The 12,425-nt window shown below is 33.6% G+C and overlaps 1 protein-coding gene across 2 annotated transcripts in view; it reads left to right on the top strand.

Moving 5' to 3' along the window:
- The window catches only part of LOC106872843 (deleted in malignant brain tumors 1 protein), a 257,237-nt gene that overhangs the window by 131,763 nt on the left and 113,049 nt on the right, over window positions 1-12,425 (top strand). For both annotated transcript variants that reach the window (XM_014919977.2, XM_052973204.1), the window contains exons 6-9: window positions 215-532; window positions 1,747-2,085; window positions 6,360-6,677; window positions 8,772-8,928. In XM_014919977.2, coding sequence (XP_014775463.1) covers window positions 215-532; window positions 1,747-2,085; window positions 6,360-6,677; window positions 8,772-8,928 — 1,132 coding nt within the window. The remainder of the gene's footprint in view (window positions 1-214; window positions 533-1,746; window positions 2,086-6,359; window positions 6,678-8,771; window positions 8,929-12,425) is intronic.

The following is a 12,425-nucleotide window of genomic DNA, read 5'->3' on the forward strand; positions in this document are numbered from 1 at the left end:
TGCAGAAATTGAAAAGCTATCCGAAAACACAAAATAAAGCAACAGACACAGGATATAACATTTAAACAATAACGAAAACAAAACGAAAAACGTCTTGAGAATTTTATTGATTAAATCGTTATTTTCTTTTGACTTTTGTTTTCTTGTTTTGCCTCCTTCCAAACCTCTGTTATTCCTATTCATCGCCTGTCGTATATGTCATCTCTACTTACAGATTTAACACTACACTTAGTGGGAGGAGATAAAAATGACGGTGCTGTAGAAATAATTTACGATGGACAACGCGGATCTTTGTGCGTGGAAGACTGGGATTACGGTGACGTTGATATTATATGTAAACAACTTGGTTATATAGGTGGAAGTTTCCAGCGATCGTTAAAGAAACGTTACAAGTCTACCATATTTATGTCAGATATGCGTTGTCTTGGTTTCGAGACATCAATATTTCAGTGTACCAATACTGGATGGAATATTACAAAAGAAGTTGGTTGTGGAAACAACCACGATGCCACTGTACACTGTTACAATAAAGGTACGTGTTTTTGTTTTCTTTCTCTTTCAGTAAAATTCTTTTGACAAAATATTTTGAATGACAGTTGATGATATTTTTTTCACATTCCACAATAATTACCCTTAGAAAAGTAGTAAGAAAACCTTTATACACGGTGAACAATTGAGATATTCTGTAATCCTAGCGGGGGTAAATTGGCTTTCATAAGGAAATTATATTTGTGAGAAATTATCGAAAGTCTTGAAATAATTTTTCAAGAATAGGAATACGTATCACAACATAATACTAACAAAAATAACACCATCTAACGATTGTAATCGGATTAAGAATGCTTAGATATAATGGAAATAGATTTCTGAAGTGTGAAATTTCCAGCACTCATATAGTTTACGTGCAGGATATACTCGTTTGATATACATCGAGTGAAAAATTTGAAAGAAATTTGTGCATTTAAAAAAACTTTCTACTGATACAGAACCTGAAATTTTGTAGGTTTCTCTCATTAGTGTTTGCAGTGGACCTAAAACGAGTTAAATACGTTTACAAACATGGTTTGACGAAAACTTCCCAGTTTACCGAAAAAATACACTATAGTGGCCACTACATATAATCTATTACAAGCCAACGAGTAAGTACTTACGTGGTTGCTTGTTCTGCTGGAAGTAGCAAACACATCTCCTTTCAATCACACCATATTGTCTTAAAAAAAGCAGAGCACATTCTATAACGTGGCCTGGGGTTCACTAGATAGAGAAAGATAGTATCGACGCAGCTGTGTAATCTTTAATCATAAATCTACTCAATCAGTGTTACTTGGGACTAAGCAACATCTACAGTCAAATTTATATGAAAAACGCACATTACTGTGTGTGTGTGTGTGTGTGTGTGCGTGTGTGTGTTTGTGTGTGTGTGTGATATTAAATATGAAAACATAAAATCTAGCTGCTGAAAACGTTAATCTAACGTCAGTTATTTTGCTGCGCTTTTATTAATCTTTTTCATATATATTAACATATTTGTTGAATATCCTGGAATCTTTCAATTAATGCCAACAACTTATAGTTGTAACTACAATCTCTCTTTCAGTCTTTTTATGCATACACACACACACACACACACACACACACACACACACACACACACATAAATAATGTTAGTGTGATAAAGTTGTTACTAAATAGAATACATGCACACGTACTTGAATGAAGATAAATATAACATTGATTTATTTTCAGTGAGAATAATTAACAGTGGATATCGAATACATTATCATGGAGTGTTGGAAATTAATACTGAAAACGCATGGGATATGGTATGCCCTGAGGGATTTGATGACATAGATACGCAAGTCGTTTGCCGTGAGCTCGGTTATAAAGGAGGAATTATGTTTCCCCGACGCACATATGGTTTTCTCGAAGACCACGGACCTTATTTAACCCGCCCACACCTTAGTTGTACTGGCAATGAAAGTTCTATTTTGGAGTGTCCCTACAACACCAAAGCATTTTGTGCCGGTGAACCGTATAAAGACTATGTCAGTATTATGTGCCTTAATGACAACAGCACGCAGGAAGGTAAGATTAAAACATTTGCTCCCTCTTTCAAGAAATTTTTGGTTTTCTAATTATCTTCTTCCAAAATTTTAGTGTTCTATTCAGGAAATTAAATACGAAATATAATTATATGGTAGCAAAAATAAAATAATTTGTACGAATATGTGTTATCGGGTCAGATCTATATTTTGACCCGAAAGATATTGTTTCTGAGAACCCCATCACCACAGATGCATTATTCTGAACGCCCTTGCAGTGAATACAGCGATCTGTAACAGACCGAGATCTCTAAATATCAATTACTCTCTCCTCAAATAAACCAGTCATCCACAAATGGTCTAGTGCTGAGTATGCAGAACGGGCAGATTTTTATATATAAATATTCTCGAAACTGAAACGAAAGAAAGAGAATGGACTAGGCGAAGTAGGTGGATACACGTGGATGGAAAGGGTCGGTGAAGAGGCCACAGACCTGTTACGAAAGATTTCCAGATAGTGGACATAAGATAAAATAAGAACAATAATAAACGAGTGAAGAACGAATATATAGTGCGTGTGTTTATTTAGCAAAAAAAAAATGACCATCCTGAAATATAAGAAACGAAACTAAATCTCTTGTAATATGTTCGCAAGGTAACAATGATACAATGTTAGAATTTATAACCCTTGTGATAATCAAAGTACATTATTATTATTATTCACAATTCAATTTTCACTACAACCGAATAACTGTGGCTTCACTAATTTTCTGCACTACATCTTTTGTTTTATTTCTATCCATAAACAACAAGTGCTACCACACATGTTACCCAGTTTTCGAAGGACTCGATGTGTGCCCATCAATTTGCTGCACAAATAAATATCTAGGCCTCGCAGCTTTTTCAGTCTGTAGTTGATATCAACTACAGACTGAAAAAGCTGCGTTGATAAATTCAAATTATTAATGTATAAAATAATATAAGTTAAGTTCGGGCTACATAATGCAGTGACCAAAGAACATATTATCTTTAAGATTTTACGTGTAATGAGATGAAAAGTCAGTAATTTTCTTTTCAAAGAGTGCGTGAAAGACTTCGAAATTACTAAAACTTAAATGGATATTCACAGTGATGAGTTACTCTAATTTTAACAGCTATGGTGATAACTCCGGACATTCTTCGGTCTTATTAAACATCCTCAGAAAACGCGTAACTAACAAATGCTTTTAAGAATACATTATTTTCTGAAAATAATTATTGACTTGGCAGCATAAAATAATGACATTAGAAAATTACCCAGGAGTGACTTCTGCATAAAGAATATATACTCAAGTGCGTGCTAACATATTTAATGGAATGAGTCAAAAAAAATTCTCATCAACTGATTTAGAAATGTTTAATCATCAATACAACCTCTTTCTGTAATTTTCAATATTATTTTGTCTGCTTCCCTTTCTCACTTGTCCTCTATCTTTTCCTTTTTCTTCTACTCTTCATTCTTGTCACCTCTTTCTCTCTCTCTCTGTGTCTCTCTCTCTCTCTCTCTCTCTCTCTCTCTCTCTCTCTCTCTCTCTCTCTTTCTGTAATACATTCTTAAAAGATTACATTCATGTATTCACTCCGTTTAATTTTGGATGGAAAAATTAAGTTTTGTCTTTGGACATCTTAAAATGTTCATATTTTGTAAATATTATTGCTACAAACACAAGGTGTCTTTTTTCTTATTGGAGGAGAGAAAAAGTATGCACGTTATGTTAGTGGTAGCACGAATATAAACAGAAAAGCCAAAATGAAATTAGTAAATAAACGCATTTTGAGGTCAGTAAATGGTAAATTACACCATAGAATGTAAATATTTTACACTGAGAAAAATTATACACCATAGAATGTAAATATTTCACACTGAGAAAGACTATACTTTTTTCCTTTACATAAAAGTAATTTTCATGTACTAGCAACGCAAAAAACCACTGATCTTGACATGGATGAACTGACAGAGAAATCTACTTCGCAAAGTTTTGTGACCAAGACTTCTGCATCTGTCTTGAAGTTTTAACTCAAGAATTAGAGAAGAGAAAAGTTGCCTATCTATTTATTGCTAAAACTGAGGAAGTTTACTCCAGTCATTATAAAAGTTGCAGAATTGTGTGCCTGGTTTTTAAATCTGAAAACGGTATGAAGATGTAGGCTGAGCCGGTGCGTAGCACACATTCCCATACACTATTAGTGCAATAGATAAGCTGGTGTATTACGATGATCACAGCTAATGATAATAAAACTAATGTTAACTCCGATTCGGAAAGTGGATAATCGCCGAGCTGGTCAAGAATAACATGCTGTCAGCTGGATTTGAATGGACACAAACATACTGGAGCAATTTCGATGGCAAGGACTTGAAACTGATTGTGCAAGGTAGACGGCCTAACTGCTACATGTCAAACAGTAAGAGCCGTCTGAAGGTTTTCTGCCTGGGAGATTTTGAGAAACAGAGGATGCATTCCTGATAAAACTGAGGAAAGGCTTAAAGCGCGACGATAAAAATCAGTTGTTCTTAGGGATGCAGAAATGAAACCAAAAGATTCACAAAAACACTTGTATGATTGAGTATTGATAAAAACTACACTACTAAAATTTAACAACACGAAACAAGTCCATCAAGAGAGCATGGTTTTCTGCCTCTCACATACAGCGTAAATTTGGATATTCCAGATCCCAATGGGAGAAATAGCAGGTAGGAAGAACAGTGGGATGTTCTGGTCCAAATTACTTCTGACTGTGTTCCTTATTTGTTTTTTTTTTTGTTTTTTTTTTAGCTTCCTTTTTTAATTACTTTTTAATTACAATTAAGTTTTATGTAATTACTAGAGTACCGGATACGTTAATAATGACGGAGGCTTTACTGAAATATGTACATGAAGAAAGTTGCTTATGAGAGCATGTGGATGTAAATAAAAATGGCAAAATAACAGGAAAATAAGTAAATTATATTTATCACTCCTCAAATATAGTACAGGTTTGATTACTTTTAATATGTATAATATGTTTAAATCAGGTTTTCAAGGGACAGCAGGTCTAGTTTATGCAAAAGCTACGTATTTACAACATAATAACACATTCCATGCAAAAGCTACAAAATACACAAGCATTATTCACATTCACTGCAAAAGTTCCCGAAGAACAATATTTTTCGTTTAGACATGATGAGACACCAACACACCTTAACAATCTTAAATTTCAATCTGTAATTTCAAATTATTTCTGCTCTTTGTTGACGAGTTATCTAAAGTTAGGCGTTATAGCAAGTCACTGGATTAGTCAATTATTTGGTGGAATTTTTCACTTTTATGTGTATTCTAATCACTGTTTTAAGAAAGATTAGTCCACCAAGCTAAGGCTACAGTAATGATGATGAAATCTCTTATAAATGTTGTCACGGCGAATCATCACCATTGTTATCAAGCATAATGGGACAAAGATGACAACAGATTCAACTTTCAAATAGCAAAAAAATAAACAGAACAACTATGTAGAAACGCTGTTACTGCGAGTAAGTGGAGGTATTGTTGGATAATTTAGAAAAGTTGTTACTCACATTAAGCATCATGAGACAAACAAAACAGCAGAACTAATTTTCAGATACAAAATATAAACAGAACTACTCCGGTTCGTGTCGAATGATTTAGAAAGTAAATCTTATAAAATGGAACGTATTCAACAGGTTAAAATACTTAAATGTTACTCACAAAAATATATATATATACAAAGACACATAGCATATTTTATATATATTGCTCTATTTTGTGTAATAGGTCTATTTAACTTGAAAAGTTTTAACATGTGTTCATATATATTTTAATATCTCTGCCGTTCAGCTCGTTTTTATAAACCTTTGATTCGTTTATCCCTGCATCTTTTGTAACACCTTTGTATTTGTTGTATTGAATGTATGAAAGGACCCTGGTGGTAATGATAAATGATAATAATAATAGTAATAATAATAATAATTATTATTATTATTATCAGCAGCAACAGCATCATTATTTCTAATTTAAAAGCAAAGCCAGCAACTTAGAGTTAACTCGTACTTTATTTTATAGACTCCGGATGATGAATAAATTAGTACTGGAGTCGAAGTATTGATTACTTCCCCACTCCTCAAAGTTATTGGTTTGGTGCCTAGATTAGAAAGACTTTCTAATGATAAGTACGGGAAATTATTTTTATAGTTTTCGCTTTTAATTTTTCTCGCTTTTTATCACTTACACTATTCTTTAACTTTCTCATTCTCTATTTTCCTCTCTCTCTCTCTCTCTCTAGAGAAACCACTCCGTCTCTCAGAAGATATAATTCCAGAAGCTGGAATGATTATTGTCAACAAAGACGGCGTTGATGGTTTTGTGTGTAACATGAATTGGCAAGACGACAATGCTCATGTTGTATGTAATCAGCTTGGTTATAAAGGAGGGATTTCACTTCGCTATGAAAGACAGGAAAGCGGTCCACTTTTTATACCAAAGGCTTTCAGATGTACTGGTTATGAGGCAAATTTAGACGAATGCAACGTTACCAATGAGGTTTGTGTCTCTGATTTCACAGCTAGTTCTGTTTCCGGCGCATTCTGTTATAATACACAAGGTAACTCTCTCACTCTTTCCACTATTTATTATGTACTACTTAATTTTCATATATAATTATTCATTGTCAATTTGATGATATATTCTTTTGGTTATTAGGATGATGGTTAGCACATCTAATATCAGCGTGTCAATTTTTAACTGTCTGGTGAATCACGTCCACATTTTGCAGAATTTAGTAGATTATTATTATTATTATTATTATTATTATTATTATTATTATTACTACTACTACTACTACTACTACTACTACTACTACTATTACTACTATTACTACTACTATTACTACTACTAACACTACTACTTTTGCTGCTGCTACTATTACATATACTATTATTATTGCTAATAATTGTTTCTGATACAGGCACAAATCCTGAAATTTGGGGGAGAAGTAAGTTGATTAAAATGGACTCCAGTAAACGACTGATACTACATTTTAGCGATCCTGGGAGGAGAACAAGAACAAAAGAAAATACTGCAAGTCATTTTTGTCGACACTCTAACGATTCTGCCAATCCACTATCCTTAATAATTTCTATCATTCTTTGGAAGGAGCATCAATCGTTACCATTGATCGCATACTTAACTGGTACAATATTTTATCGATCATAAAAGCATTAAAGGCAAAGTTAACCATGACGGAATTTTAACTCAGGACATAAAACGACAGAATAAATACCGAAAGGTATTTTGTCCGATGCTCTAAAGATTTTGCCAACCCATCACACTAGAAGGTATTAATAGTTATTTCAAATATAGGCATAAGGAATAGAATCTTGTGGGAGAGGATTAGTCCATTAAACGGGGCCACAGTACTTGACTTGAAGCTTTATTTTATTGGCTTCAGATGGATGAAAGGAAAATTTGACCTCGCCAGGATTTCAACTAAGAACGTAATTGACGGAGCAAATACCACCTAACATTTTCTCTGGTGCTACAACGATTCCACCTTGCTCATTGTCTCTAATATAGGTACAAGGCCAGAAATTTGGATGTGGCGATTAGTCGATTACATGGACCTGGTATTTGAATGGTACACTAATTTATCGACCCAACTGGTATGAAATGCAAATTTATTGACAGTTGTATTTGAACTCGGAACATTAAAATTCAAAACAAACATTACAAGACATTTTATCCGATGCTCTATCAAGTCTGCTAATTCACCTCTTTGTTATAGTAGATTAATTGAGCAGCCGAGAAAATGCTTCACGGTATTTAGTTACGTTTCTCTTTTTTTTTTATCCAAATTCAAATAAAACCAAAGTTAGCTTTGCCTTTTATCCTCTATGGTCAATAAAATAAGTTTTATATTCGGATTAATTGACTTTCTCTCCTCTCAGGTAGCCTTTTGCTAAAGTTAGGCATTCATTGTTGTATATTATATTTCTGTAGTTCAGTCAGTTAACAGAGTAAATTGTTGGGTCTATTGGAACTAGATAGTTAAATTATTCTGAAAGTGATGTAAAACGTACTGGATTAAATTTCGACTTTATGGTTTAATATATAACATACAATAGCCATGGTTAATATTAATCTAATACTAATTATGCTTATTTATATTGTGCTCAAGCGATGAATTAGCAGAATCGTCAGAGCGTCAAACGCCTTATAATAATAAAAACAAGTCATTGCTTTCAACGCCTAACATTGTGTTTGTTTCGTTATCAAATGCTACTGTTACGAGCCGAAGCACATTACGACCCTCTAAAATCATTTTATGGAGTTACTGTCCAAACCGAATTTTGATTTTTACCCTAAAATAACAAACTTTTACTCCTGATACAAACGTCAGGAAAATAATAACATTAATGAAACTTCAAAGTGTTAACCATGTATTGATTATTTCCTTAATTCTCATTTGACTTGTTATAGGTGTTATTTAAATATCTCTATTATTATCTTAGATATATTTAAAACAGATTTGGATATATTTCGATCACAACACATACAACATAAGATAGTGACATAAACAATTTCACTGATCTCTCACAAGTTGATTTTGATGATTCTTTTTTCTTTTACCTTTGATAAACAGCTAAGAGTGATGTATATACTCTTAACTGAACGATTTATGCTTTTTTTATATTTGTAGCACCGCAATTACGTTTGGGAGGTGGCAATACAAACTCTGGCTGGGTAGAAGTTGTTGTTGATGGCAAAGTCGGCGTTATATGTGCTACAGAATGGTCTCAAAATAATGCTGAAACAGCTTGTAGACAAATGGGTTTTTCTGAAGGGAAGTCTAAAAGGTAATGCTTCCAAAGAACGCTCTAATTGCAATTACATAATTAAAAAAGTTTGATCACAATTAGTTTTTTACATACTGTTAAATATAAACTTTTTCACAAATATCAAATTACAATGATACTCCTTGATATGATCTATACATTACAACATTTTCATTTAGATATATTTTTAACTTGATACGAAGACAAATGTATCCTAAAGAGTAATAATAAATAACAAACCATATCTCATCAGTAGCGCTATTGAATGAATCACAGAATGCAGAACGATGTAAAAGAATGAAAGATCAGAAAAAGGAAAATAAATGTACAAATGCAATAGATTCTACTCAATACACAGATGAACCTGAAAAGAAATAAAACAAGGATAGTGTGTGTGTGTTTGTGTGTGTGAGAGAGAGAGAGAGAGAGAGAGGAAAGTAAACATAACTACACCACGGCGGATATTTGATGAAACTGGCCAACAGAGAGTGGGGAATAAGGTACCAGTAACCAAACATAGATGTATGATGAGAAATATTGGTGTTTACACTATATTTAAATATATATAAAAAAGAACTGAAATTACTCCACTTCAGCAATGCTAGTAAAATACATGTGCTTTTCTTACTAGCCAGCAAAGAAAACTGCTATGCTATGAATAGTGCGAGCAGATCGAAACATGAAAACATATATTCGTTTGAATATAAATAGTATGAGATTTTCTTCTCGTTAAGACATATTTTCTTCCGGACCCAATGAATTAACTGATAATATTATTTTTATGTAATATACTTACTTAATGCTGTTAATTATTAATAATATTAATATGGTTTGCTTTTATCCTTTTTATATAGAAATCATACACCCTTCTGCTGATATCGTTAATTAGAAACTTTTCTCGCTCTTCCGTCTCTGCATAGATGTATTGTAAGAAGGAGAATTAATTGCGAAATGTTTTCTCTACGTTTCTCAAGACCTCACGCACCCCTTCTCTCAATCATCCTCCCTCTATTCTACCCGATAAACACATGTTTAAAAGCTAGCCAGTGCTTTGCCGCACCCGATGCATCCCCGCGCCCCAACCCCTTTAACTCTATCTCAGAGAAGCCTCTCACGATGTCTTCCCTTAGAAATTTCAGCCTAATTCTGAAAATGCTCCTAAAAGTCCTAATTTTCTTACCCGTAACATTAAAAAAAATCAAGCGTTTACATCCACATAATACATCCACATATTACATTGACGCTATATTGCATAATTTATGTTATTCTTCTATTGTATATTTTTCTCGCCAACAGCCATTATATAAGTGCACATGCCAGTTTCTGCATGCATGTCGGTGTTGAGAACCTTATCCCACCCCCTTTTATGACAACCCAGGCAAATAAGACTAACTCTTACCATGTTTGATATCTTTAATAAAACTAATACGAGCTCTAACTGTAGGGTTAAATAAGTATCTTTAATATTTTGATAATTGTCTCAAACATTTAGTATTCTTCTAAATTAATATTGGTTTCAAACTTTGGTACAAGGGTAGTAATTTCGGGCAGGAGGTAAGTCGATTACATTGACACCCAGTGACTTATTTTATTGACCCCGAAAGGATAAAAAATAAAGTGGACGCCGGTGATATTTGAACTCAAGATGTAAAGCCGCTAAGCTTTTTGCCCAGCGTGCTAAAGATTCAGCGAGCTCACCGCCTTATTTTTCTAAAATTAATATTAATGTTTATTTGGGGAAAGCGACAGAAAGAATACAGGGAGATTTCCCTGTACCCTTTTCTGATGCTTTTTCGAAACAGTACTAGTCTTACCGACGGAGACAACCACCAGTCTCACAGGATTCTGTAAATCTTTTAAGGATAATTGTTCAGTATCGATTCATGGGAGAGTGAGGCACAGTGATGGTAACTCAGCCGAAATTCCTAACGAGTCTGCTCATTGAGGAGAATGATATTGTAGTTTTCTTTCTATATTTTAACATACTGCTAAATAAAAAGCAAAACTTATTAAACAGAGGTGAATTCAAGAATCAATGAATTTATATTGATAATGTATATATCAGGCTAGAATCACATCCACAACAGTCTGCTAACTGTACTACTGTACCGTAGTCGAAAGAAAATATATATGTGAGGGATAAAGTACTGGTGTAGCAACTAACACAGTATAATCTGCTCATTAGTCATGGTCAGCGACCATCATAGAGATGAGAGCTTGAAAAAATACAAAGGTAGCAGTGTAAACTTAAAGTCGCTATACTCTACTCATATGAGTGAATTATGTCAAACTGAAATCAAAGCAAAATACTATGAATGAAATTGAAGCCTCTGATGACTATCTCCCAAAGAGTAGATCTTTTCGCTACAGCAGGTCTGGTCGTAATCCGGATACTATTGTGTAAAAAATTAAGTGGAGAAAGAAATCAACAAGATAGCAATAGTGTGTTATTTAAAAAGTAAACCAAAACAGCGAAGATTCTAGAAAAGAATGCTCGACGTTCGAAATTGTATGGGAGCATTTAAACTCAGTGAACAGTAGCTTGCAGGCCAAATATTGTGTATTAGGAATAGAAAACTACCTCTCTGAACTGAATTTTGTAGAAATGCAGAGTAAAACCATCATGCAATTAAACAGTTAAGACTCAATATATCAAAATGAGTATGTTGATAAAAACTCTCCAGAGAATCATGAGACTGAAACTATGATACCCACCTTGAAGAATACAACGCTTGCGTTTAACAGAAGATCAAGAAGTGGCACACCACAGGAAAAAGAAGTTGTTGTGGGTAGCCTTGATGAAAATCAACAAAAGGTCCTTGGAAAAGTGAAGCAGCAACTGAATGAACTAGAGGCCCTAGAGTCAGTTTCGAACTAAGATTAATGAACAAACATCAAGAGTGAACAGAGTGATTGATAAGATTACCTGTGAAAATATGAAAGATACTAACACATTCATATTAGTAGGTGCTAAGGTGCTAATATAGTTGCAGAATTATTAGTGAAAAAGAAAGGAGAAAACAAGGACCAGGAGGTACCATGATGGAAAAGGCGAATACCGAAGAAGATATAAATTAGCTGAAAGAGTGAAAGCAATTCAAACCTAAAGAAAGAAGAGAAAGGTAGTTTAGAGGAAATGTATGGCGTGAGAAAAATGGGAATAGTGAAATATCGAAGAACTAAAGCAGAGGGTAAAGGAAAGAGCTGCCAAAATCAAAATATACGACGAAAGAAACAACCAGGTTAAGCATAATCACCGTTTTTAATCAAATAAGAAAAAAACATTTCATATATCTGAAAGAAATGGGCAGACAGGACTGAATACTGAAGAAATCAAGCTATTTTGAGGGAAAATTTATGGGGAAATGCCAAACGCAATAAGAAGTACAGTGGATAAAGCAAATAAAATATTATAATGAAGATGTTGAAGCGCAGAAATATCAAATTCCAATGTTACCATTTGATACTCTTTATATTGCTATTCATTACAACATAATATATATATATATATATATATA

Source organism: Octopus bimaculoides, chromosome 15 (assembly GCF_001194135.2).
Source record: "Octopus bimaculoides isolate UCB-OBI-ISO-001 chromosome 15, ASM119413v2, whole genome shotgun sequence".
NCBI classification, from domain to species: domain Eukaryota; kingdom Metazoa; phylum Mollusca; class Cephalopoda; order Octopoda; family Octopodidae; genus Octopus; species Octopus bimaculoides.